The following is a 25795-nucleotide window of genomic DNA, read 5'->3' on the forward strand; positions in this document are numbered from 1 at the left end:
GCGTTTATTTATTGCCCACTTACTTGTTGTTAATCACGTGACGAAAGCTTGGTGACGTCATGTCTCATGCAAATGAGCGGGAAATAAGGGCAATCGAACAATTTGATTGGTTGAAAGTGAAAGCGAAATCAACGAAGTGGCAGTTAATTAGTTAAAATACAAAAGGTATAAAAGAATGCTAAGAAGTATTTACACTAGGGATTAAGTTTGTGTACAGCTTTGAGGATTAAAGGATTTTCTTTTATCTGTCTGATTCGTAAAGGCGATGATTGCTTGCATGTCTCGCGAAGGCTTGATAAATAGCTCGCTTGTTTTGTTTGGATTCGAAAGCCGTCGTTTGCACTGAAAGCTTGCTGCATTTACGCCGTCAAACCTCATAGTAAAGATTTTAAAACATGAAAAAAGTTCTTAAAAAATTAGTCTCGGTACTGTATTTAAAAAAATAGTTATTCAACAAGACGCCAATTTAAATTAATGTCTTGTTCAGAAAGTGTAAATTAATCTCGAGTTCTTTTAATAATCTGGCCAGGCCTACCAGAGAAAAGATACACATGCTGTTTGCAGTGCACACTATCATAACTTTTTTAAATCTTAACTGAGGCTGCTGAGGTACTTATGCACTGCACTGACTACATCGACAAGCAACTAAAGCGAAATATCGTTTTACAGCTTTCAGGTCCTTTCACTTCAGTGTGTTGACCATGTTTTCAAAACACGATTCGCCCATCATAATTAAGACCAATTAAGTATTTTGGCAAACTTGCCGGCATGTGGTTGAACATAGAACTGCGGGGGCAAGTTGTATTGAGAATTGAGATTGTACTCTAATCGCTCTTAGCATAATCTAGCTAAAGACCGACTATTAGGTCAACTCGCAATTAATTTGATTGGCTACTCAAGGGCGGTCAGACTGCCCTGGGAGCGCGCGCAAGTTAATTGCCGAAATCACAAACCAAAATTAAAAAATAAACCACTTTCACTGATCTTTTGTTGAATAGATCGGTCTATGGGTTATGGAAAATAAATTAGATGGCTTGCTCTCGGTTTCTACCGACTTTTGAAAGTTGACTCGGCCGGGGACTTCAACTTCCGTCAATTATCCACTTTGAACTTTTTCTTGTTTTTCTGCTCAAATTAAATTTGCATAGAATTGTAGCCTTTGGACTGCAATCCTTTAGAGTTTACTCGCCCTCGGTTTCAATGAGCAATAGTCAACTCTGAGCACTGCACCTTTTTGTCTATTTGCTCAAAGAAAATTCGGGCTTGTGCGTGCTTTCCTACAAGCCTTAAGAGTGTTCTAGGATATAGTCAACATCTATAAAATATTTCTTTTGGTAACAAATGTTTGTTAAAGCCGGGGACATTCCGATTTCTAGTGGCTCAGTTAGGGCTTTCCACAAGTTGCTCGGCAACTTTTTGGCAACTTTTCATGTTTCGAGCAACTTTTTCCCCTTCGAGCAACTTTTTTCCTCTCGAGCAACTTTTTGCATTTTGGGCAATTTTCAGACCGAAGATCTCCGAAGATTATCCGAGTGTTTTTCAAAGGCCAACGAACGATTCCGAAGATTTACGAAGTTTGACGAAGATTTTCGAGAAACGTCTGAAGACGTTTCAACTTTCGGCTCATTCTGCATTTAAACATTACAAAAACTCCTCAGCAAACATGACGTCATCATTTTACAAATTTTCCCCTCGATAAGTTATTTAGATATTTATTTTGCTGTAAAATTGCATAAAACTGCTTAGAAATCTTTGTTTTGTTTAGAAATCTAACCATCAAAGGGAAATTAGCATACATTTAAAGAAATTATCTTGATTAGAAGCAGCGTTTTGGATTTTTTGGAGCAACTTTCGAGCAACTTTTATTATCAGAAGCAACTTTTTTGGATTTTTGGAGCAACTTTTGAGCAACTTTTTGAGAAATTACGGGCAACTTTTTGGGAAATCTCGAGCAACTTGTGGAAAGCCCTAGGCTCAGTTATACCCTGTGTATCTTAAACAAAAAAAAATACAATAGCCTTTGGCGCCGCAAATACTTACGATCAGATCAGAGTCCGTATTAAGGAGTCCACCCCCTCCGTAACCGAAAAATCTTTTTCAATTGCAGTTTTCGAGGTCGATCATATTGCATAACGGTTTGCTTATGATTACTTGTTTTTATTACATTCTGGCTTATTTGTACAAAACGTACTGTATAAACCACAGCCCACTAGTTTCCTCCGCGAGACAACTCTGAAGATCGCCGAGAATATACCTACAAATCAGTTCCGTAGCAGGGTTAAATGTATTGGTGTGGCCCATCACGAGCGCCGGAGGGCGAGCTTCTACGGGAGTCTGGGGACATGCTCCCCCGGAAGATTTTCAAATCTGGGTTCTCTAAAATAGCATTTCCAGCCATCTGAAAGCATTTCCAGTTATAAAGATAGCACTGGAAAAACACTAATTACGCTAAAAGAATCCAACGGTATCCTAACATTATAACTTTTCTATTTTTGAATAATTTTATTTTGTGTTAGCCAAATTTTTTCCCCCTCCCCCTGCACCTCCCCATGTTACGGCACTCCAGATTTTACCGATATTGTCTCCACTCTTCGAATAAGTATTAACTCAAAACCAAACTTACGAGGGAGACCGATGTAATATTTTGCAATAGTTTCGTATCTGAGGTCTGGATCAGTTCAGTTCCATCGCTCCAGGCCAAAAACATTTGGAGAATGGGATGGGGGACTCCGTTTGGGCTTTCTTGCGACTCTATCATTTAGTTACGCTGCTTCCTGGGAGGGGGGGGGGGGGGGGATGGAGGGGAGGTAGAGTGACTATTTGTCTCTCAATGGAGACTTGAGTTTTCACTACCAAAATCTGATTGTCATAACTAACAACTTGGCCAGCCGGGTGTCAATCAGGAAGCCCCGGCCCAAGAGATCTTTCCTGGGAGAGACGGGCTATGCCTAGAGCATGTCGTGCTGTTGACAGGATGTGCTGGCATGAGATGGACTATTCTTAAAGCAATGGGGAAGGTGGAATTTGTAGCATTCTTTAGGGGCATTTATTGCAGTTAAAGCCTAGTCTAAGTACTAGTATCGTTGTTGTGTAGTTTCAAATCGTTCCCAAATAAGAAGGGAAACATATATACAAATATTCACCTGTATCGTCTGAAGGCAAGAATATAGACGAGTACGTTTATTTTGTCGACCAGGCACACTTATTAGTTTCGTGGCAAAACATACCCCCCACCCCCCTTATACGTCCGAGAGTGTACCAAGTTTCGAGCCTTTCGAATCCAGTGGTGATAGACCCCGCTGTTTCCAAATTGATTAAAGATCCACTCAGTAACAATGTTGCTGTTGTGTTCCTTTGTGATGGAAATGATGACAATTCACTTCCTTGTTTGTCAGAAAGTCATAAATAATAGAATAAAATATCTAGATTGTCTAGATTAAATATATTGACATCAACGCATGAGCTCTTAATTCGCTGGTCTTTTTGACCATTCTTGATGTTAGTCTGCATGGTCAAGCTAGTTTTTGTTTTTTCATTAGATCTATAACGTTAGGTGAAAGACGTACACTGTATGCCATTACGACCGCCCTCGTAGTCTTTATTTACAAAACAGGGTTTTTTTAATTTCCTTCCGGATGGTTTCATTACCAGTGACAAAGAGAATCCAGTGGTGATAGACACCGCTGTTTCCAAATTGATTAAAGCTCCACTCAGTAGCAATGTTTGCCGTTGTTTTCTTTTGTGATGGAAATGATGACAATTCACTTCCTCGTTTGTCAGAAAGCCAGGCGTACCAATCAGAAAGCTGTGTAATTGTTAGCTTTTGACTTAACTGGCAAACTTATTATTGGGTAAGTCAGTTGCACGCAGATTTGAATCTGCTTCATAAGCTATTTCGTCTGGAGGTACTTTTTCTAGTAGCTCTTTGCAAGTTGCTCCCAAAATCATTAACAAGGTACGTTTCTAATTGCCAACTACAATAATGCAGTGTTCTGTTTTGCTGTAAACATTGCATTACTACACATTATCCATTATATTCACTTGAATCATTCCATCGTCGTTGTCAAGCTCTAAAGAAATACCAAAATAAGACAGACGACTTCAAATACACTCGTTGTTGGTTCTTTTTTAAGTAATGAAGACAGTAATGCAAAATTTAAATATTCGATCCAAGTTAAAAGATATTAGCCTGCCTGCATCATACTAGGAGCGAGATAAACGTGCAACAGCCATCTTCTGATTAAAATACTTACAGTTAATGTTAGAGGAGATAGTATATTTTTTATTTGACGTTTCCTTCCTCGATACGTTTGATAAATTAATTGTTAACAACAATGTAAAGGCATTCCACTGCATTTTTAAACTCCAAAGGGATTTGACGAGGTGGCTGAGACTTCCGGGTCCAGTTTCGCACTCAGTAAACAAAACTTTTGCTTCAGTGAGGTGTCTTTTAAAACCGCTCAGTAAAATTAAAATTAGTGAAGAAGTTAAGGAGTCAACGAGTAGATGGATAGGTAATCCTGCACTCATAAGCGTTAATAATAGAATAAAATATCTAGATTGTCTAGATTAATTATATTGGCATCAACGCATGAGCTCATGGCTGCTCTTTTTGACCATTCTTGATGTTAGTCTGCATGGTCAAGCTAGTTTTTGCTTTTTCATTAGATCTATAACGTTAGGTGAAAGACGTACGCCATTACGACCGCCCTCGTAGTCTCTACATGTATTTACAAAACAGGGTTTTTTTAATTTCCTTCTGGATGGTTTCATCACCAGTGACAAAGAGAATCCAGTGGTGATAGACACCGCTGTTTTCAAATTGATTAAAGCTCCACTCAGTAACAATGTTTGCCGTTGTGTTTCTTTGTGATGGAAATGATGACAATTCACTTCCTCGTTTGTCAGAAAGCCAGGTGAACCAATCAGAAAGCTGTGTTATTGTTAGCTTTTGACTTAACTGGCAAACTTATTATTGAGTAAGTCAGATGCACGCAGATTTGAATCTGCTTCATAAGCTATTTCGTCTGGAGGTACTTTTTCTAGTAGCTCTTTGCAAGTTGCTCCCAGCGTCATTAACAAGGTACGTTTCTAACTGCCAACTACAATAATGCAGTGTTCTGTTTTGCTGTAAACATTGCATTACTACACATTATCCATTATATTCACTTGAATCATTCCATCGTCGTTGTCAAGCTCTAAAGAAATACCAAAATAAGACAAACGACTTCAAATGCACTCGTCGTTGGTTCTTTTTTAAGTCGTGAATGCAAAGAACGACTTATAGCGGACTGCTTCAATTAAATTTGTGTAAACTCCCTTGGTAACCTGGCAATTTTATATTAAGTTTAAATTAAGTTCAAAATGGCGGATGAACGTGAAGGGCTGGTGTCCCGAGTTGTAATGCAAACTTATGGATGTACATCAGGAGAATACGAATATTTTTTCCTTTCTGGAAGGAATTTTTCTAGTGAGGCCAGTGCTCGAATCCACATTTACACACAATGCAATGGAAAGGATGGCCAATGCAAGGAAGCAAGAAACTTGCACGCCGAACAATAGCTTATTTTGAAAGTCCGCGGATATGAAATTATCTTCCATTGAAATGCAATCAAATAGTGGGTAAGTAATAAATCACCCTAAATAAGGCAGTATTTTCCGCTACAAATTAGTCTCACTCAGCAAGATTAAACTGATGCGTTTGGAAACAATTAGAGATATCTATAGTTGGCTTGCTTTGTCTTTCGGTCGATCATTCATTTGCACGTTCGTCAAGTTTTTGTATCTCGTAATATTTTATATTCGTTGTCACACTCTCGTTAACGAAGTTCCCAAGTACATCTATCTCATGACTTAAAGTTAAATCAAAATTTCCTCTGGCATTCGTAGCTCATTAGGTAGCAAGCCTTATCATGTTATGTGAATGATAAATTTGCTCTGCTTTTGAAGGCAAAACTACATTTGTAAACACAGTATTATGCATCAAACCCTTACAATTATTTTTTCTTCATACACATGGTCTGTCAAAAAAGGGACATATTAGTTCAACTGTGGTAATTGTAGTTCTCCAGGGGTGTATCATTGCACTCAGGTAATTTTTTGCTTTGTCAACATCCACTGAGTGCTATGGGGTAGACATTCAAAGAAATACTGAGAGAGTACTATTGTTAGCAGCTATTAATTTTAACGATTTTTTCTGAGCAAGATTTAGCGACTATATAGGGATTTTCCAAAAACTTCAAAAAATAGTAAATATATCGTGTAAACCAGCTTTTACTGGCTGGTGATTAATATATGGCTAAGAAGAAAATAAATGTTCAGTAAAAGAAAAAGACTACCATATCTTGACATTGAATGAATATAAATTGCATTGCCTAAAAGAACAAAGTTACCAGTATCCATTTTTGTGTTCCATTAGGGTGGGAAGGGGGTACCGGGGAGGTACCGGGGTACTTGAAATTTGACCAAGACAAATTTTAGCAAGTACTAAATTAAGCGATTTTCGCCCAACTCACTAAAAGCGCTAAAATGTAATAGCCACTAATATAACAATAGTAACCTTAAGGTCGATTTCTGTACATGTCCTATGCCTCCCCCCCCCCCCTTATCTCAGCCAAAAAGGAACCTGGTTGCATGCCATGCTGATAAATAACAAATTGCTTACACTTAGATGGTTTGTTGTACGTGTTGTCCTACAGATTTATTTTAACAAGGCACGTAGAATTTTGAATTAATTTATAGATTTGCCAAAACAATATCCTGCAATACAACACATCACTGAACTCTGCATGGGGCTAGGCTGTCAAGAGGTGTGGGCTGGAATGAACATCCTCCTGCCGTAACGTTGTATGAAACACATGATCAGAAAAAGAATTTTATTTCAAATTTACTCTCATATATTTTTCACAAACAGTGAATACTGCTCTCTATAAATTGACTTTTAGCAGACTGTACAGCTTGAAAAATAAAATATTTGGAGTTATTGTTATTGACTGCTGAAAACAAAGAGTAAAAGATAAACAAGCTTTAAGGTTCAGATCCTTTAATCCAACATGGCCACCAGATCTTTGCAGGATGGCTGGCAATGTATAGAGATTATTTAAAAATGAATTAATAAGGCTGATTAAAATGCATTGATGATTTTCGTGGCATGTAAAGGGGTAAAGTAAACTTTTTGGTTGCAAGTAAAGATACCAGAAAAGGAAATAAGCAGCAGTTTTCATTTGTTACATGTATCACGCCTCTAAATTGATAATAAATTATGTTGGCTTTACTGTTTCCTGCCAATTTCAATTCTTAGAAGTCACATGTATGAGGCATCTGTTAGTTTCTTTTAATTATTTGCCTTCTGTCACAGTGTCTGCCATTCTTTAACAGAGAAAAATGTATGTCGAATAATACCACTGTCCTGTATAAAATGGCTGAGCTACCTGGTTATTAATTAAAGAACCCTTTAGCAAATGTGAAACAGTTTGGTGGAAAAAAATCCCTAGCTTCTTTCCATTACCAGCTTCGCAGCATCTTAAGGTACCTCATATCTTGTTACCACTATACGTGTCTCTCTCAGCATTAATTATTTTAAGCTCTGAAATAATCTTCACTTCTTAGCTGCTTAGCTAGAAGGCCTCGATGGACTACTGGATGGTTAGTTTTCAGTTAGAATATGGGGTTATTTATCACTTACCAGCTAGAATTTTAAACATGACTCAACTGTGACATATGTTAACAGATTTCATAGACAATTACAAAAAATGTTGTTTGTCAGCAGACATTTAAAATTTATTTTGGCTAATTCTGGGCTATCAGTTTATAATATACCACATTCACGACTTTGCTCATAGAGCCTTTGATTAAGTAATGAAGACAGTAATGCAAAATTTAAATATTTGATCCAAGTTAAAAGATATTAGCCTGCCTGCATCATACTAGGAGCAAGATAAACGTGCAACAGCCATCTTCTGAGTAAAATACTTTCAGTTAATGTTAGAGGAGATAGTATATTTTTTATTTGACGTTTCCTTCCTCGATACGTTTGATAAATTAATTGTTAACAACAATGTAAAGGCATTCCACTGCATTTTTAAACTCCAAAGGGATTTGACGAGGTGGCTGAGACTTCCGGTCCAGTTTTGCACTCAGTAAACAAAACTTTTGCTTCAGTGAGGTATCTTTTAAAACCGCTCAGTAAAATTAAAAATAGTGAAGAAGTTAAGGAGTCAACGAGTAGATGGATAGGTAATCCTGCACTCATAAGCGTTAATAATAGAATAAAATATCTAGATTGTCTAGATTAATTATATTGGCATCAACGCATGAGCTCATGGCTGCTCTTTTTGACCATTCTTGATGTTAGTCTGCATGGTCAAGCTAGTTTTTGCTTTTTCATTAGATCTATAACGTTAGGTGAACGACGTACGCCATTACGACCGCCCTCGTAGTCTCTATTTACAAAACAGGGTTTTTTTAATTTCCTTCTGGATGGTTTCATCACCAGTGACAAAGAGAATCCAGTGGTGATAGACACCGCTGTTTTCAAATTGATTAAAGCTCCACTCAGTAATAATGATTCCGTTGTGTTTCTTTGTGATGGAAATGATGACAATTCACTTCCTCGTTTGTCAGAAAGCCAGGTGAACCAATCAGAAAGCTGTGTTATTGTTAGCTTTTGACTTAACTGGCAAACTTATTATTGAGTAAGTCAGTTGCACGCAGATTTGAATCTGCTTCATAAGCTATTTCGTCTGGAGGTACTTTTTCTAGTGGCTCTTTGCAAGTTGCTCCCAGCGTCATTAACAAGGTACGTTTCTAACTGCCAACTACAATAATGCAGTGTTCTGTTTTGCTGTAAACATTGCATTACTACACATTATCCATTATATTCACTTGAATCATTCCATCGTCGTTGTCAAGCTCTAAAGAAATACCAAAATAAGACAGACGACTTCAAATGCACTCGTCGTTGGTTCTTTTTTAAGTAATGAAGACAGTAATGCAAAATTTAAATATTTGATCCAAGTTAAAAGATATTAGCCTGCCTGCATCATACTAGGAGCAAGATAAACGTGCAACAGCCATCTTCTGAGTAAAACACTTTCAGTTAATGTTAGAGGAGATAGTATATTTTTTATTTGACGTTTCCTTCCTCAATACGTTTGATAAATTAATTGTTAACAACAATGTAAAGGCATTCCACTGCATTTTTAAACTCCAAAGGGATTTGACGAGGTGGCTGAGACTTCCGGTCCAGTTTTGCACTCAGTAAACAAAACTTTTGCTTCAGTGAGGTATTTTTAAAACCGCTCAGTAAAATTAAAATTATTGAAGAAGTTAAAGAGTCTGAAGAACTTAGAGAGTCAACAAGTAGGTGGATAGGTAATCCTGCCCTTATAAGCGTTAATAATAGAATAAAATATCTAGATTGTCTAGATTAATTATATTGACGTCAACGCATGAGCTCATGGCTGCTCTTTTTGACCATCCTTGATGTTAGCCTGCATGGTCAAGCTAGGTTTTTTTTTTCATTAGATCTATAACGTTAGGTGAAAGACGCAGGCCATTACGACAGCCCTCATAGTCTTTATTTATAAAACAGGACTTTTTCCCTCTGTGTAGGTTCATCATCAGTGACAATGGGAATCCGGTTTGTGATAGACACCGCTGTTTTCAAATAGATTAAATAAAAGCTCCACTCAGTAATAATGATTCCGTTGTGTTCCTTTGTAATGGAAATGATTGCAACTCACTTCCTTGTTTGTCAGAAAGGCGAACCAATCAGAAGGCTGTGTTATTGTTAGCTTTTGCACAACTTAACTGGCAAACGTATTATTGGGTAAGTCAGCTGCACACAGTTTTGAAACTGCTTCATAAGCTATTTCGTCTGGAGATACTTTTTCTAGTAGCTCTTTGCAAGTTGCTCCCAACCATTAACAAGGTACGTTTCTAATCGCCAACTACAATAATGCAGTGTTCAGTTTTGCTGTAAACATTTCTTTCCTGTACAGCTGTCCATAATATGCACTTGAATGATTCCGTCGTCGTTGTCAAGTTCCCGGCAAAGGAATACGAAAATAGGACAGATGACTTCAAATGCACTCGTCCTTCGTTTTTTTTAAGTAATGAAGACAGTAATGCAAAATTTAAATATTCGATCCAAGTTAAAAGATATTAGCCTGCCTTTTTCTACGATTATTTGTAACTGAAAAACATCATTAAGATAAACGTGCAACAACCATCTTCTGGATAAAACACTTTCTGTAAAACTTGGAGGAGATATGATGTTATTTTGACGTCAGTTTTCTTCCTCGATAAGTTTGATAGATTAATTGTTGACAACCATGTTAAGGCATTCCACTGCATTTTAAACTCCAAAGGGATTTACAAAGTGGCAGACTTCCGGGTCCAGTTTTGCACTCCGTAATAATTCGATTTAGCGCCCGGGGCGCTTATTTACTTTTGGCACCTTAAGGGAGGGCGCTTATTCGAGACAGGGCGCTTATTTAATTTTTTAAGAAACAACCAAATGTTCAAAACAAAACTTTAATAAATATTAAAATAACTAACAATAACAGAAACTGTAACAGTAACAAATTGTTGAAAGTTCAGTTACTTTTAAAATAATTGTTCATTTTAGCAGTAAATATACGGTACGATGATTGTTCGTGAGTTTATCTAGTCGATGTCGATGACTTCAGTAGGGGCAGTTTTCCACAATAGGGGCGCTTATTAGAATAGAAGCGCTTATAAGAATGGGGGCGTTTATTAGAATGGGGGCGCTTATTGGAATAGGGGCGCTTATTGACAAAAACGCATTCGAACGGGGGCGCTTATTCGGAAGAGGGCGCTTATTGGAAGGAGGGCGCTAAATCGAATCATTACGGTAGTAAACAAACCTTTTACTTCAGTGAGTTATCTTTCTAAAACCCGAGCTCAGTAAAATTAAAATTAGTGAAGAAGTTGAGGAGTCTGAAGAATCTAGGGAGTCAACAAGTAGATGTATGGGTAATCCTACACCCATAAGCGTTAATAATAAAATAAAATATCTAGATTGTCTAGATTAAATGTATTGGCATCAACGCATGAGCTCTTCGCTGCTCTTTTTGACCATTCTTAATGTTAGACTGCATGGTTAAGCTAGTTGTTTTTTTCAGTAGATCTTTAACGTTAGGTGAAAGACCTAAGCCATTACGACCGCCCTCGTAGTCTTTATACATTAAACAGGGTTTTTTCCCTCTTGACGGTTTCATCACCAGTGACAATGAGGATTCAGTGGTGCTTAACATAGCCTGCGAACGCAGACGACAGGCGGAAATACGTCTGCGTTCGCAGGCTATGCTTAACACCGCTGTTTTCAAATAGATTACAGCTCCACTGAGTAACAGCGATTCCATTGTGTTCCTTTGTGATGGAAATGATTACAATTCACTTCCTTGTTCGTCAGAAAGGCGAACCAATCAGAAAGCTGTGTTATTGTTAGCCTTTGTACAACTTAACTGGTAAACTTATTATAGGGTAAGTCCGTTGCACGTATAGATTAAATATATTGGCATCAACAAATGAGCTCTTCGCTGCTCTTTTTGACCATTCTTGATGTCAGTCTGCATGGTCAAGCTAGTTTTTTTCACCCCACTCTGTTTTCGCTCCTCAAATTAACTTAGGAATAATAATAATAATTTAGTGCGTTTAGTTGTTTTTGAGCGGCGAGCTCGTCAACTTATGAAATTTCTCGTTCTGGCCAAGCTCAAAATTAGGCCTTTAGCCGCCTTCACTGTTGAGAGCTCTAAAAATATATTTTAACGTATTTCCAAAAACTAAAGTCGTTGCATTTACTTACAACCTAAGATAGTTCACTGGGCAAGGTTTGAGGGAAAACTTTTTTCCGACCCGAAATGCGATGGACCGCTTTAAGAGAAACTGCCACTTAAGCTTTGTTACAAACTCGAGCGCGTCTCTGATTGTTTCGCGCCTTGCTTCAAATTGAATTTGCAGAAAATAATTGCATAATCTATGCCATAATAAAATGATTTATAGTTGTCAATTGTACTATTTCTACGACGGTAATTTTGTTTAAAGTTTGCTACGAAAACAAACTCTATACTTAACGAAGGGGACAATTATTTCCTCGTCCAACAATGGAAGTTTGATCCGAACGTAGATAAACAAGTGGTCATGTTTATAAATTAACGGCCACACTTCAGATCACAGGTAGCCCAAGCTCGATATTTGAGTAAAATTATTTTGATGACCTTTGCAGTGCTACGTAATTCGAGCGATTTGCATATTTATAAGGATTTGTATGGGGAAATAAATAAAGCCGAAAAGAGCGAAAAAAATAACCGTTGAACTACAATAAAAACCTCTCACCTTAACTCTTGCATTGTTCCTTTTGTGTGTTGTGTGTTTTTTTAGCCGATTTAGAGCGATTTAGCATATTTATAAGGATTTGCATGGGGAACTAAATAAAGCCGAAAAGAGCGAAAAAATAATCATTGAATTACAATAAAAACCTCTCACCTTAACTCTTGCATAACCTTGGTCTTTTACGTAGGATTAAGTATTATTTACCTTATAATGCCCGGTTACTTTTTGATAACAGCTTAGTGCTACCTATTTTTGACTATGCTGATTTTTAGTCTGGGGTGACAGGGCAATGTCTCACTAATGAATGAATTGCAAATTCTGCAAAACAAAGCAGCTAAGTTAATATTAGCCTAGATCACTTCACTCCTCATCCACTGATGCATTAACAGTCTTGAGATGGCTGAATCTCGAAGAACGTAGGAAATGTCATCGATGTATATTTGCATACAAGTGTATTAATGACCAACTTAATCATTCTTTGGACATTGTAAGAAAGAGTGATATGCACTCCTACAATACAGCTCCCCAAAAATTACAATATAAGGAGAAAATTGGTGTTGATCACTGTCGATTCAGCCTGAATATTCATAGAAAACATCGTGGGGAAAGCACCGTTCGCGGTACCAGTGTTTCAAAGACTTTAATGAGTTAGAGAGAACTGTAAGAAATTCAGCAAGTTTGCCAATTTTTAAGATGTGTCTTTTTTCTGCTTTCTATAATTAAGTATTTTTAATCCTTTTAATGTAAATGTTGTAAATATTTTTTTATATTTCGGTTTTAGCTCTAATTTATAGATTTTAATTAATAGATTTTAATTTATATAATATATATCTAGTGTTAGGACCTTCATGTAAACCACTTAAGTGATTGGAGCTTCCTAATAAAAGATTGTTATTATTATTGCATTGTTCCTTTTGTGTGCTGTGGTTTTTTAGCCGATTTAGAGCGATTTAGTGCAACTACCCAACAATAAGTTTGCCAGTTAAGGTGTACAAAAGCCAACAATTTACTTTCAGACCCCCACCCGGTTAACAAGTCTAATCATTTGACCTTACCTTGTTCCCCATGAGAACTGGTATTACGTAACGGATAAAGCCTAATCTATAAAAACACCAAGCTTCATGCAGATTTTTACTCTGATGATGATCAAATAGAGCGAAAACGTTTAGTGATATTTAAACAGTTTTTTAACCTCAATTTTTAATATGTTTTATCGGCGAAATGTACATACATGGCTGTGAAGTATTTCAAGCATGCAATCAGCTCATGTAATTTATGGAAGGTTCCCTCTAGGCATTCACCGGCAACAGTTTTGGTCTCGATTCGGTAACCAGAACAAATCATATAGTACTATAGATAAAAGTATTTAGAAAACATGCCACAATAGACTGTTCACAAAACAATAAAGCCAATTGGATCGGACTATACAAGGAACCAGAGAACGAGAGATATGCATATGCTTCGGTTTTCTCTTTTGCGATTAATGAAAGAATCAGAGAGTTGTACTGAAAGTCTACTAATTAAATTGTTTGACATAACGCTGCTTTCAATTGCAGAACTTGATGAGCAACACACTTTAGTTTTTCATTTGTTGTTGCAAATCGAATGCTTATTTACTTTCTCGATTATCACAGTGGTCTAAGTGGTCTAATCAGAAAATGTTTACTGCCGTTAGTTTTGTTGTTTCCCTTGGCAATATTTTGTGACACTTTATATTTGCGAATTTTGAGTCTAACTCTTTAACATTTATTCTTATAAATGAGCGACTTTCTTTTTCCCGAAAATCACGAAAGTTTGAAGTCTCGAGAATTCATGTACTGATGTGCTCACAGACTGATTTGTTTTCACTTTCTTTTAAGGAAAACACCGTTATAAAGATTAAACATTGGGAGGAAAGAACTCAAGGCGAGAGTCGCATTTTAGACTTCCGACTCCAGGCTAGCAACATTTAGACGAAATGCTTCTTTTCCAATTGAACCTTGGCATTTCCATATTTATCATCTCTACTTCGTTGTTCGAAAATGCACAAAGTTGCGCCAGAAGAAGGCGTGTTGGTATGTTGTAATTTTCCACGATTTACTATAGTAGTAAGCAGCATAGTTATATTTTTTTCTTTCAGCCGGTTTAGCCATAAATCCCATCCTCTTCCCCAGGGCCACGCGTATTTTTTTAAATGACATGACGTAGTGGCCCTGGTAACGGTAAAAAATATGATTTTTTTGATTGGCTGATAAAAACTGCATGCGTAATTAGGTAAAAAACGAAACGCTTCTACGCAATTTTAGTTATACTTCCGGTCATCGAAACAATTGAAGATGAAGCGGGCAAGTTTGAAAATGTACCGGAAAAAGACCGAATAACACTGGGAGTTTGTTGGAATAACGTATTCACGAAGCAGACCTTTGTTTATGAACGAATGACAAATACATCACTTGTAAGGTGTGACTCGGTTGTACTTTTTATTGCATTAAAAATATTGCAAACATTTGCACTATCAACTTAGCTTATACAAGATATACACACTAAATGAAGTTCATGAATTACATGAAGATTTTGAAATTCAATGTGATATTTCTTACCGCTGCTCAATAGAATGATACCTCGTCGATCAGCGGCTTTTTTAGTTCTGAATTTTCTGCAATACTTCCGCATGGCCATAAATAAATTTCACAGTATCATCAACCGTCGGAATGTTATCGGCTGATGATATCCTCGACGCCATGTTTAAACACTATAACAGCGCGACTATAACTCCAATTCCTCTGGATTCTAACTTTGCCTTCAGATAATATTGCGTGTAGAGACGACACAACAAGAACACATCTATCATGATCAGCCATGCAATTCAATGTGTTCCAAACGTATCGAATTGTGTAAGTTATCAACGACTTGAATTGCCAAAACCAGCGGGCAAAACACAAGGACAGTCGTTCTACTTAACGATTACTTGTTTCTTGATGTCCTCCGACAGTTGTAGCAAGGATTGCTGTACAGCTCTTTCGAACGCCAAACTCAAATCTCGTATCTTCTTTCAAAATTCGTTTTCTTCTCGAGTTCTCGTGTTAGTCAGCCCCAGCCTTCCCCTTTCTTTTACTGAGCAGACGCAGACGAACATTTATGCAGTGGGCATGCGCTACCGGATGTCGTGGATTTTACGACATCCGGTAGTCAGTGTTACCAGAGCCCTTCGTTTCGCTGACCACGTGACCAAAAGAAACGGAGGCTCTGGGAACGAGAATGCCATAAATCCAAGAATTTCCATTGCTTTAAAATAACTAACTTAGGCAAGGGTCGGGATTGAAGAGAATTATTTCTCTTAAAAGGCCTAGCCTAACGTGCTTTGTCAACTGAAGCTAGTATTTAAATGTATATGTATAAGAATAGAGACAGGATTCTTCAGATAGCACTTTCATTGTGCGCATGAACATTCCTTTTGCTTGGTTATCTTAAGGTAGCTTTATTTTTGAAATACAAAAGAGGGGTCCCGGTATTCGTTTAGGAGAAGGAAGACCTTGAATATACCCCATTTTCCACTCCGAAACATTATTAGTTGAACCGTTCACTTCACGTTTAATTATAATGAGAGCAGAAACAAAAAGGGAGAAAGCCAAACGCGAAATATAACTAAAGATGATGTACCACATCGACTTCAAGGAACATTAAAATGAGAGAAGTTTGAAATCGGTGACATGCTGTCCTGAGTTCCTGAGTTTGTACGTGTTCATCTCGGATTCTCGGCATTCGTCCTCAACAACTCGTTTTCTATTTTCCTTTCTGCAGCGGTGGATGGCAGATGGAGCAGATGGAACCCAGATCCAGTAAATCATTGCAATTGCAATGGAAAAGTTCGTCAGATTCGCCGATGTGACGATCCTGCGCCATGTCATGGGGGAGATAGTTGTTCGGGTGCGAGTGCGCGAATTGTTGATTGTGATGAATGCAAATGCAACAATGGGGGCTGTGATCATATCTGTCAAGAGACCTACGCAGGATATAACTGTTTATGCAATCCAGGATACAGACTCAGTGGAAAGTCATGTATTGGTGTGTATTTTTTTAATTATTCTTTTAGTTTTGGGGTGTATAGGTTTTAATTAAAAAATAGAAATTGGGTGGGCAGACAACCCTCGGGTTTCCAAACTACACCATACCGATCACAAATGACCATAGCTTAACTTCTCACTGTATTTTTAGCAACATTTTTTTACCACATCAACGGGGGCGGTATTTTCTTGTTTCCACAATGCTGATTTTCTCACAATCTATGCAGTCTAGTTCATTGTTTAACATTTCAAAGTACATGTATAGTGGTTTAATTACGAGTCGATGATGTTTAAAAAAATCTGTAAGGCTGTTTTTGGGCAAACAAACAACAAATGGGATGCTCGTTTCGAAAACGTGAATGAATGAATCGACCACATTTTTCCATGGTCTATACAAAAACCTAAATAGACATATGTGCAGGTGCCAAAGGATATGCTTTTCGATTTGTACACTCTGGTCAACAATCAGGTTGTTTCTTGCAATAAACTTGTATCGGCCTAGGCTAGGGAAATTAATCTCATACTTTAGTCTGAGATTCAAGAAGGGCGCCAAACACCCCAGCCAAATTTCCTGACGGTACTTCTCCCTCGGGAATGTATAACTTATGCGATTTCTACAATTCTCACTTTCTGACATTAACTCGCCAAATAAACTGAACACCCGCAAACTTTTTATTCATGCATAGCAAGAAAACCGGCCGGTAGACGGCATGCATAGCAACAAGGGTATAAAGCTGCACGACCAGTCTGTGCATGATCTTAAAAGTGGAATTTCTAATTTAAATCCTATGTAAATGAAAGGCTTACTGCTAAAAAAAACATTTATTATATTTGACTGAAGCTAACAATACACATGGGAAGTTATTTTCAGCGCCATATAATAAAAAAAAAAAACTAACTTAGAAAATTGTTTTCATAGAAATTGTTTGCCACACAAGTGACTGGAGGACTCCCTCTAATGGTAAGAAAAAGCCAGAGAGTACGTGTGCTGACGGAAAACAAGCAAAAATGGGTACAGTATGCAGTGTTGAGTGTGATTTTGGATATGAGCTGCAAGACTCCTCCAATGCCGCAACCGTTTGCACTAGATATGGCAACTGGAATCCAAGCTACACACCAAAATGTATAGGTAGGCATGTTCATATTAACAGGTATAAATGAATTTTGCCAGAAGCCTTGCTTGAGCATATGGCATATTGGACATAATTGCTAATAAAACAGCTACAAATGATCCGATCAAATAACAAAATTGTCACTTTTATAACATCAGTCATACAGAGAAGTTGCCCACCGAATCTATTTTCGACCTGTACAGGTCTTTTAATTAATGGATTAAATTATTTTTACTTATTATTTAATTTTATTACTTTTATATATTGTTTGTGTAATTATTCTTAAGCTTTTTTCTTAATAACGTCTTCTTCATTAGCAAAAAAATGTGGCGCCGTGGCTGTTTCTAATCGTGGAGAAGTAACTCCTGCTTCGTGTACGTCTGCCGCTGGGCCCATTCATGGTACAAGATGCACCTTTTGGTGTAGGGATCGTTTCGAGCTAGTGGGCACGACTGAAGCTACTTGTAGCAATGGAGGTTGGACTGTTAATCCAAATTTCAATTGTGTTGGTGAGTTATATATCAAAGTAACCAGTTACTAGTATAATTTATTGAAATACTTTGGGTTTAGTTTTGTTTACGTTAACGTAAAATAAGAAGCACTATGGGGGGACTCTCACAAGTGGGACGCTTAGCCGCGGCATGAACTCTACAAAAGTTATTTTGAGTAACATTTGGCTGTGGACAGGCTCTACAGAAATGTCAAATGAAAAAAGAGAAAAGACGATAGTCGACGGCAGCTTCTGTTCTTTTCGTCCCTCTAGATAGCCAGTTCAAAGGGTTATGTACCTTTTATGTGTACAGTGTAATCCCGATTTCTCGGAACTTTAACGGAAACAAAAAATTGGTTCGAGAAATCGGGTTTCTATTATGTCAACGAATATAAAATTTGCTTTACACTCTGTGTACTGTCACCGCTGAATTCAAATTTAAGTTTCTAATAAATTTAATATAATTAATGTTTTCTCTTTTCAAGGATAAATTATAACAAAAATCCTTGTTTATTATTGGTTTTAATTTCGCAGTTGAAAATGTAAACTGAAACGAAAAGGTTCGAAAAAAGGTTTCATTTTACTTTTGAGAATTCTCCACGCAGCGCCATCTAAAAACTGTTAGTAGAAATTCAGCTGTGTTCTAATGGAAATCCTCGAATCTGATTGGTTCTCCCACTGATTTCTACTCGCCGATAGAAAACAGTCGCGCGCTCGCGTAGCTCTTTAAGCGGTAAATTTTCTTGATTTTTGTCTTCAAAGTGCACAATATTGTAGGTTTTGGACTGCAATCATTTAGAGTTTCTACTAAAACAATTAGACTACGTACTCTCCCTCGTTTTCTATGAGCAATAGTCAACTCGGCTGCGCCTCGTTGACTATTTGCTCATAGAAAACTCGGGCTCGTAGTCTAATTGTTAATTATATTTTTCGTTGCGTTTTTTAGATAACGAGAAACCACAGTTTGTGGGAGACTGTCCTTCAGACGAAGTCGTGATTGCTGATAAAGGAAAGACTGATAAAATAGTCCACTGGACGCCAATTACAGCTACGGATAACGATGGTCAAACCCCTGACATGCTTGTCACTCCAAGCGAGATTTTGCCCGCTGATACATCTTACAAATTTTCAGAAGGAACTCATGTTGTAACTTTTACAGCCAGGGATCAAAGTGGAAATACAAAAACGTGTTCTTTTAGAGTAGAAGTAAAAGGTATCAGTTGTAGACTTGTCCAATGCATATATACTAGCAGAGGCCTCTTTTCCTTTGTATTTGCTGAGTTGACACAAAGAAAAAGAGGCCTCAGCTAGAAGGGAATGTATACCAGTTTTTGTGTGCTTGTAAATAATGTTAACGCTACACTGAGCAGCGACAGAAAGTAACAGTACACTTAGATGGATATTGTATTGTACAAACTTTGGCGGATCTAGGTAAGAGGCATACTGTTTCCACATCCACCTACTTTTGTTCAAAAATGTATGGCTAAAAGTGCCAAAAAACTCCCTCTTTTAAAACAATAAAAGACTCATCTTTATTTCCCCCTCCCACCCCAACCCCATCCCCCCCGTTTGTCACACCTCTGGTCCTCCACTGGAAAATGCAAATAATCTGAACTAAAAAGTATATTATTTATTTATGTAGTTCTTCGTTGCAACCCACTTGTTGCGCCTCCAAATGGCGTGCTGGAACCTGCAATTTGTGGCAATTTGCTTGGTACTCAGTGCGAGATTAAATGCCGCAATGGATACGAAACAAAATCGAGCCCTCCAAGGATATGCGAAAAGAGTGAAGATGACACTGCTTACTGGACTGGGGAAGATTCAAAATGTACAGGTAAACATTCCAGGGTTGTTCGGGGTTCAACACAAAACAACAATTTCAATAAGCCAGGTACTTATTGTTGTTATTTGAGTTAAGATGAGAAGGAACCCCAACAATCGAAATTTCAGTTTCTATTTAAAAATGGCATGTTCCCTTAAAATATTTCGACAATTCTCTCTTGGGCCGATAAAATAAACGCGCCTGAGTGCATTCAAAGCACGCGGGCACTTTTAAAAACACGAGAGAAGTGCATAGGGAATCACTAGGTGGAGCTGAGTGCTTCTTGCACTTCTTGAGCATTTTTAAAACTTTCAAAATGCTTATATAACTCATTAATGCACTCGAATTGCGCGAAACTCCTCATACATTTTAAAAAGCTTAATTATCAATATTTGCATTTGACCTGTATTGCATGACACAGAATTTCTGTATGTTTGCAAAAGTTTAAACGTGTACTGACGTACGGCGATCTTTTAATTTTCAGCGATCAAATGCCCAGTCATTTCAGTACCTGCCAAAGTAACCATGGCAGGAAGTGGATGCCAAGAAAGCTCCCCAAAGTTTGGAACAATCTGCTTTTTTAACTGTAACCTCGGATATAAGCGTGTTAGCGGCTCACATTCTATAGAATGTAAAGCTAACAAAGCATGGAGCGGCGTACCTCTAAGTTGTAAAGGTCAGAACAACTAGCATATACGAAAGTGAATGTATTTCAGACGACTTTCTTTTTTTCATTGTGCCGAATGCATGTTTAACAACTGCAGGTTTGTGGTACAAAAGCGTACCTAGATTTGAGCGAAAACCTACTTCCATCTTAAAGTATATATGACAGATTTTTTTGTATTTGCCTGATCAAATCTTCGTGGTATGCTGATGCGAACATCGAAAAAAGAAATTCGAAATCTCGTTTTTTTCACAGCGTTTTCGACCTTAAAACGCAATATTTTCACTTCCAGTTGGGTCTAAAACCGCGCACAGTGGGGAGCTGGGTCTATTCTGCTTTTGACGTCATGGCCGGTCTAGACCCAGCTCCCCACTGGGCGCCGTGACGTCAAACAAGTTATACACTCAAGAACCAAACAAACTGAACAGGGAATTTCGAAGGAAGATTGCGGCTGGGTTGCCGGAAAACCGAAACAAAAAGCTAAAGGCTTGGAAGTTTATAAATAATCTGAAGTCTAGAGGGATACTAGTGTAATAATAGTTTTTTTAGAAAAGCCGATGGAAACAGCGTGTGAAAATAAAGCTATCATATATCATATCAGCAAACATACAGGTAAGTAAAATGAAAAGGCAGTTTTTAATCTTGACGTATTAGGCTCAAAACGAATTTAGAAGTAGCGCACGTACGCGTGTTGTTGTGATTTTAGCGATTTTAAATCTATGCCGTCGCAGCTTTAAAATTCCAGGTTCGGTTTGTTTGGTTATTGAGTGTATCACTAAGTGCATTCTTGTTTGACGTCACGGCGCACAGTGAAGAGCTGGGTCTAGATCGGCCATGACGTCAAAAGCAGAATAGACCCAGCTCCCCAGCTTGTACGTTCAAAGGTTTATATCCCGACGAGTTGAAACTTATGAAGTACCATAACAGGATTAAGTCTTTTATGTAAATCCACTAAGAGAAACCCTACTCTGCCCAAAAAGGAATAGCCATAGTTTTTAAAATTGTGTTCGTCCTTTGTTTCGTTCCCCTTCTTACCTCCCTCCCACTAGCCCCAAAATGCCCCCAAAATGTTCAAAACTGATATAATCGAAAGATGTTGTTTTTCAGTAAATTACACAAGCATATACTCTGTAAAAGATTCCAAATACTCCTGTGTCATTTACAGAAAAACACCTATCTATCACTATCCTTTAATCACCAGGCTTAAAACATACTATCTTCATTTTCAGTTACTGAATAAACAGTAGAATCCCGGTAACTCGAACTCTGAAGAGAAACGAAAAAAACACAATTCGATTAAGCGGGGTTTCGAGTTATCGGTGTCGATCGAATATTCAATTTGCCAATTTAATAATTGATATTTTACTAATTTTTCAACACTTCATATATACAGTACAGTACGTGCAAATTGAACTTAACTCGTCAGAAACTCTAACACAGCCATACATTGTTATGATAAGAGTGCCTGTCAATTACATGATCTGTTCGTTCCTCTAATCATTGTTTTTGTTTACTAATGATTGTTTTTGTCTCATGCTTAAGCTGTGACATGTTCCCCGCTTACTGTCGACTCGAAAGGACTCTCAGTGGAACCCGCATCCTGTAAAGTGAGCAGTTCTTCCTACAGAATGAAGTGTCAATTCAAATGTTCGTCAGGATACATGCTACAAGGGCCAACCATAAAAACATGCACCCAGAGTGGCGACTGGTCTTCAACTGAAAACACACACTGCGAAGGTACGTCTCCAGTCCGTTTTGGCTCTATTCAAGCAATGACAGATAAAAAAAGCTCGAAAGTAGAGATAAAATAATCTATGTTCTTGTTGAAATTTAGTCTTGACATTAATTTGGCGTATTTGCTCTTTGGTAGTCTTTATCTGAGGACGATAAAAGACGTCTCTTTTTCTTTTTCATCATTAGCACTTTAATGAAAACAATTTAGTATTCATGGACTCAACAGATAAATTTGACAAACAAGCCTTTTCAGCTTAGTTTTTTCTCGCGAACACAAGGTGACATTCATGTTTTCTGAAAGTAAATATTTTTTTAACAGAAGATTCATGCGCCTATCAATTATTGTTCTATTTTGTCTTTACACTTTTCTAAACAGATGTTTCCCCGCCTGATTTTGGTGAATCTTGTCCCGATACAATAATGGAGTATGCTGACAGGAATTCCAAATCAAAGAGGATAAACTGGACTGTACCGTATGCTACAGACAACTCAGGAGACTCGCCAAAAGTTCAGCACTTTGGGAAAAATCCTGGTGACGTATTTGAAGAAGGCATTCATTCTGTCAAATACATTTTTACCGATGACAGTGGAAATAAAGCGGAATGCAAATTTGATGTCACTGTCTCCGGTAAGTGACCTAATGACATCTTGGGTGGGATAGGTTGGGGTGGAGTGGGGAGGAGGTCGATTACTCTTATTAGTCAGGTTTTTACCGCTGGATACGGCCCTATATGTCAATCTATCAACTAGAGATTGGGCCATATACTTGTGAACTTCTGATTATATGTTAGAATGTAATATTCGAAGATAAATAAAGGCCTCTGGCCTGTCTGCGAACCCGACGTTGTAAATATTAAAAAATAATTGCTACAGAATGATTACACACACGCAGGCATTTTGTGCTGAAGTCGGCACTCACAATATTATATTCGCATTTCAGTCTGATTATTCTTCGCAAGATCCTTCCTAAAATAATTAAATCTTGATGGCGTTTCCTACCTAAATTTTATTTTTGCTTCAAAGAAGGCTAACGTTTAAAACGTCAGCTGTTAAAAGTCGCTAGGTGGTTAATTTACGTTTATAAATCTCTAGTGAATAATTAATCAAGTGTTCCTGACTTGCCGTCGACGCAGTGCAAAAGATTTTACGAAAACTACAGTCTCATTCTAAATACCACTGATCAGTTTCCTCAAGCAAATCAGTCCCTTCTGCAGACCAAAACTTTATGAATTTGTTTTTAATCTATCCCTTACTAAACGTCTTGAAAACTAATAACCCCTTTCAGCGTAAACGGGGGATAACTGAATTTGGAAGACCACAAATAAGCCGGTTTTGTGAACCTCCTCCCCAGGGCCCCGTTTTACTTCCCACTTTGAAAGAAAACGCCCTCGAGTCTATTTTAATATTTTCATTAATGTTACATGCTTTCTATTGGATATTTACTCACTATTATTCGTTACTGTTAACACTTACGCATTCTATTTTTCTAGTGATGTACTGCATACCAAAGCTGATGGCTCCTTCACCAAGTGGTAGAATGCTTTGTTCTGATGAAAATCGTTTTGGATCAAACTGCTCGTTTACATGTCATAAAGGTTACAGTCTCACAGGTTCCATACAACGCCAGTGCGAAGCTAAAGGCGGACAGCCACCCGCCCGTTGGACTGGAAATGATACACATTGTGAAAGTAAGCCTTACTTTCAGTATCAATTATATAATTAACTACGGGAAATGGGGAACCTTTTTTAGGCTGTAGGCATGGGTAGGTATTTCACAAGTATAGGTATAGAATAAGGCTGTCTCAAAGATGCTCGGTAAGTTACTGTAAACAACCGCAGATAAGCATCACCCTGAAAAAAAAAAACCCCCTGAAACGTTGCTTTTTAAGGAAATTATGTCTTCAAATATATAGTAATTTCCCTCTGAAGGAAAGATTTCTAAGCATTTCCGTGTAGTTTCACTGCAATAGAAGTATCTAAATAACATTTTAATTCAAATTACAGGGATTTCTTTCACAGAGAACAATCGTGCAGATACCGTTGACGTCATGCTTGCTGACGAGTTTTTATGCTGAATGTGCCTGAAAGTTGAACCATCTTTGGGACCTTATCAGTAATCTTTGACGAACTTTGTTAATCTTCGGAAAATTTCAAAAAACATTCGGAAACGTTCGTATGGCCTTCGAACAACACTCGGACAATCTTTGAAATCCTTTGTCTAGAAATGCTCGCTCATAATGCAAAGTTCCCCAAAACGAAAAAAAGCAGTTGATTATTCCTAATGGTTACCATACCAGGCTGGCTGCCGAAACCGACACAAAAATGACTGATTAAATTTCTTTCAGTTGTCAAATGCGAGAAACTGAATAAAACGGCCAACGTCATCATGTCGGGATGCAGTGGAAGTGCCTTAAATTCATATGGTGATAAGTGCCTCTTTTACTGTAAACATGGATACAAACCCATAAGTGGAACGAAAGAGAGGCATTGTCAAGAAGATGGGAGTTGGTCTGGTTCACCTCTAACATGTGAAGGTACGTTTTCCGAGCTTTTCAAAGTGTTTTTTCCACGGTTTAAGGGGGTGCAATGACGTGATTTAGAGCGGGACTCACTAACTTACCTGCAATAAGTGTTTTGTTTACGTATTATGTCTAACTCTAAAGCAGGCCATCAGTGGAGTCAGGAAATGGACTCTTTTAAAATTACTAACGGTGGCATGGCCCTTTTGCTGTCTGTTGGTCTTCGTTTTAACTGAGCAGATAGAGTAGCAAACTTTCATTTTTTTAGAAGATTTTTCAATTAATTTTTAAAACGAGTCTTTATTTACCAAATGGACATCAGAAATCTAGAAATCTAGATGATTTCCTCATTAATTTGTGTGATTCTTGCCATATCAAGAATGCAGCGCTTAATCAGTGCTGAAAAGATTGATAAAACTTTCGCTGATTGCGTCCGCTTTTCAAATTTCATCCGTCTGTACTCTTATTGACATTAAATATTAGCCAATCGGCACGCGAGAATCCGCTCATCATTTAGCGGTATACATTTTCGCCATCTTACCGTGGCATTTCTTCGTGAAGTGTTTCGAACTTTTCTCCACATGGGTTCACGTGATGATAAACTGTTTTAGTGTCGAGGCTGTTTTGGAGCTGGACTTTTCAAGGGAAAGTGGTGTAAAACATGAAGTGAACTACGAGAAAGTGTGATCACTAGAGGTCTATTTGTGTTTTGGCAATCTTACACCTGGCGAGAGACTGCCAGCGAAGGGTTGACCAGTGATATTACATTTTGTCGTCACTACGAGCAGTTAAGGAGTCAACCGAAAATGTCTATGTCAGTTATGAAAAACTCTTAAAAGTGTAGCTAATAAGTTTCCATGAAAACATGAATGAATTATTTTTGTTACTTATTGCAGTTGTGAGATTAAGAAAAACTCTCCAACCACACTTAGCACCACCCGTCTACATTATTGCTAAGTAGACTCTTTATATTAACTCTAACGCATATTTCCCCATACCAAAAGAAAATTAGTCCAAAAAAGGTCAACTGGTGTGGAAAGAAGGCACGAAAAAT

General features: G+C 37.7%; 1 protein-coding gene across 1 annotated transcript in view; it reads left to right on the forward strand.

Annotated features, from left to right (window-relative positions):
- The first annotated feature begins 4996 nt into the window (after positions 1-4996).
- Positions 4997-25795, forward strand: part of LOC144639151 (uncharacterized) — a 40727-nt gene continuing 19928 nt past the window's right edge. Inside the window, exons 1-12 of the mRNA XM_078498395.1 lie at positions 4997-5083; positions 14217-14411; positions 16138-16401; positions 17320-17529; positions 17830-18021; positions 18949-19215; positions 19645-19836; positions 20309-20500; positions 22031-22225; positions 22599-22850; positions 23713-23910; positions 24568-24756. Coding sequence (XP_078354521.1) covers positions 14315-14411; positions 16138-16401; positions 17320-17529; positions 17830-18021; positions 18949-19215; positions 19645-19836; positions 20309-20500; positions 22031-22225; positions 22599-22850; positions 23713-23910; positions 24568-24756 — 2248 coding nt within the window. The 5' untranslated portion in view covers positions 4997-5083; positions 14217-14314. The remainder of the gene's footprint in view (positions 5084-14216; positions 14412-16137; positions 16402-17319; positions 17530-17829; positions 18022-18948; positions 19216-19644; positions 19837-20308; positions 20501-22030; positions 22226-22598; positions 22851-23712; positions 23911-24567; positions 24757-25795) is intronic.

This window comes from Oculina patagonica, chromosome 14, assembly GCF_052425735.1.
Source record: "Oculina patagonica isolate OP01 chromosome 14, crgOcupat, whole genome shotgun sequence".
Classification (NCBI taxonomy): domain Eukaryota; kingdom Metazoa; phylum Cnidaria; class Anthozoa; order Scleractinia; family Oculinidae; genus Oculina; species Oculina patagonica.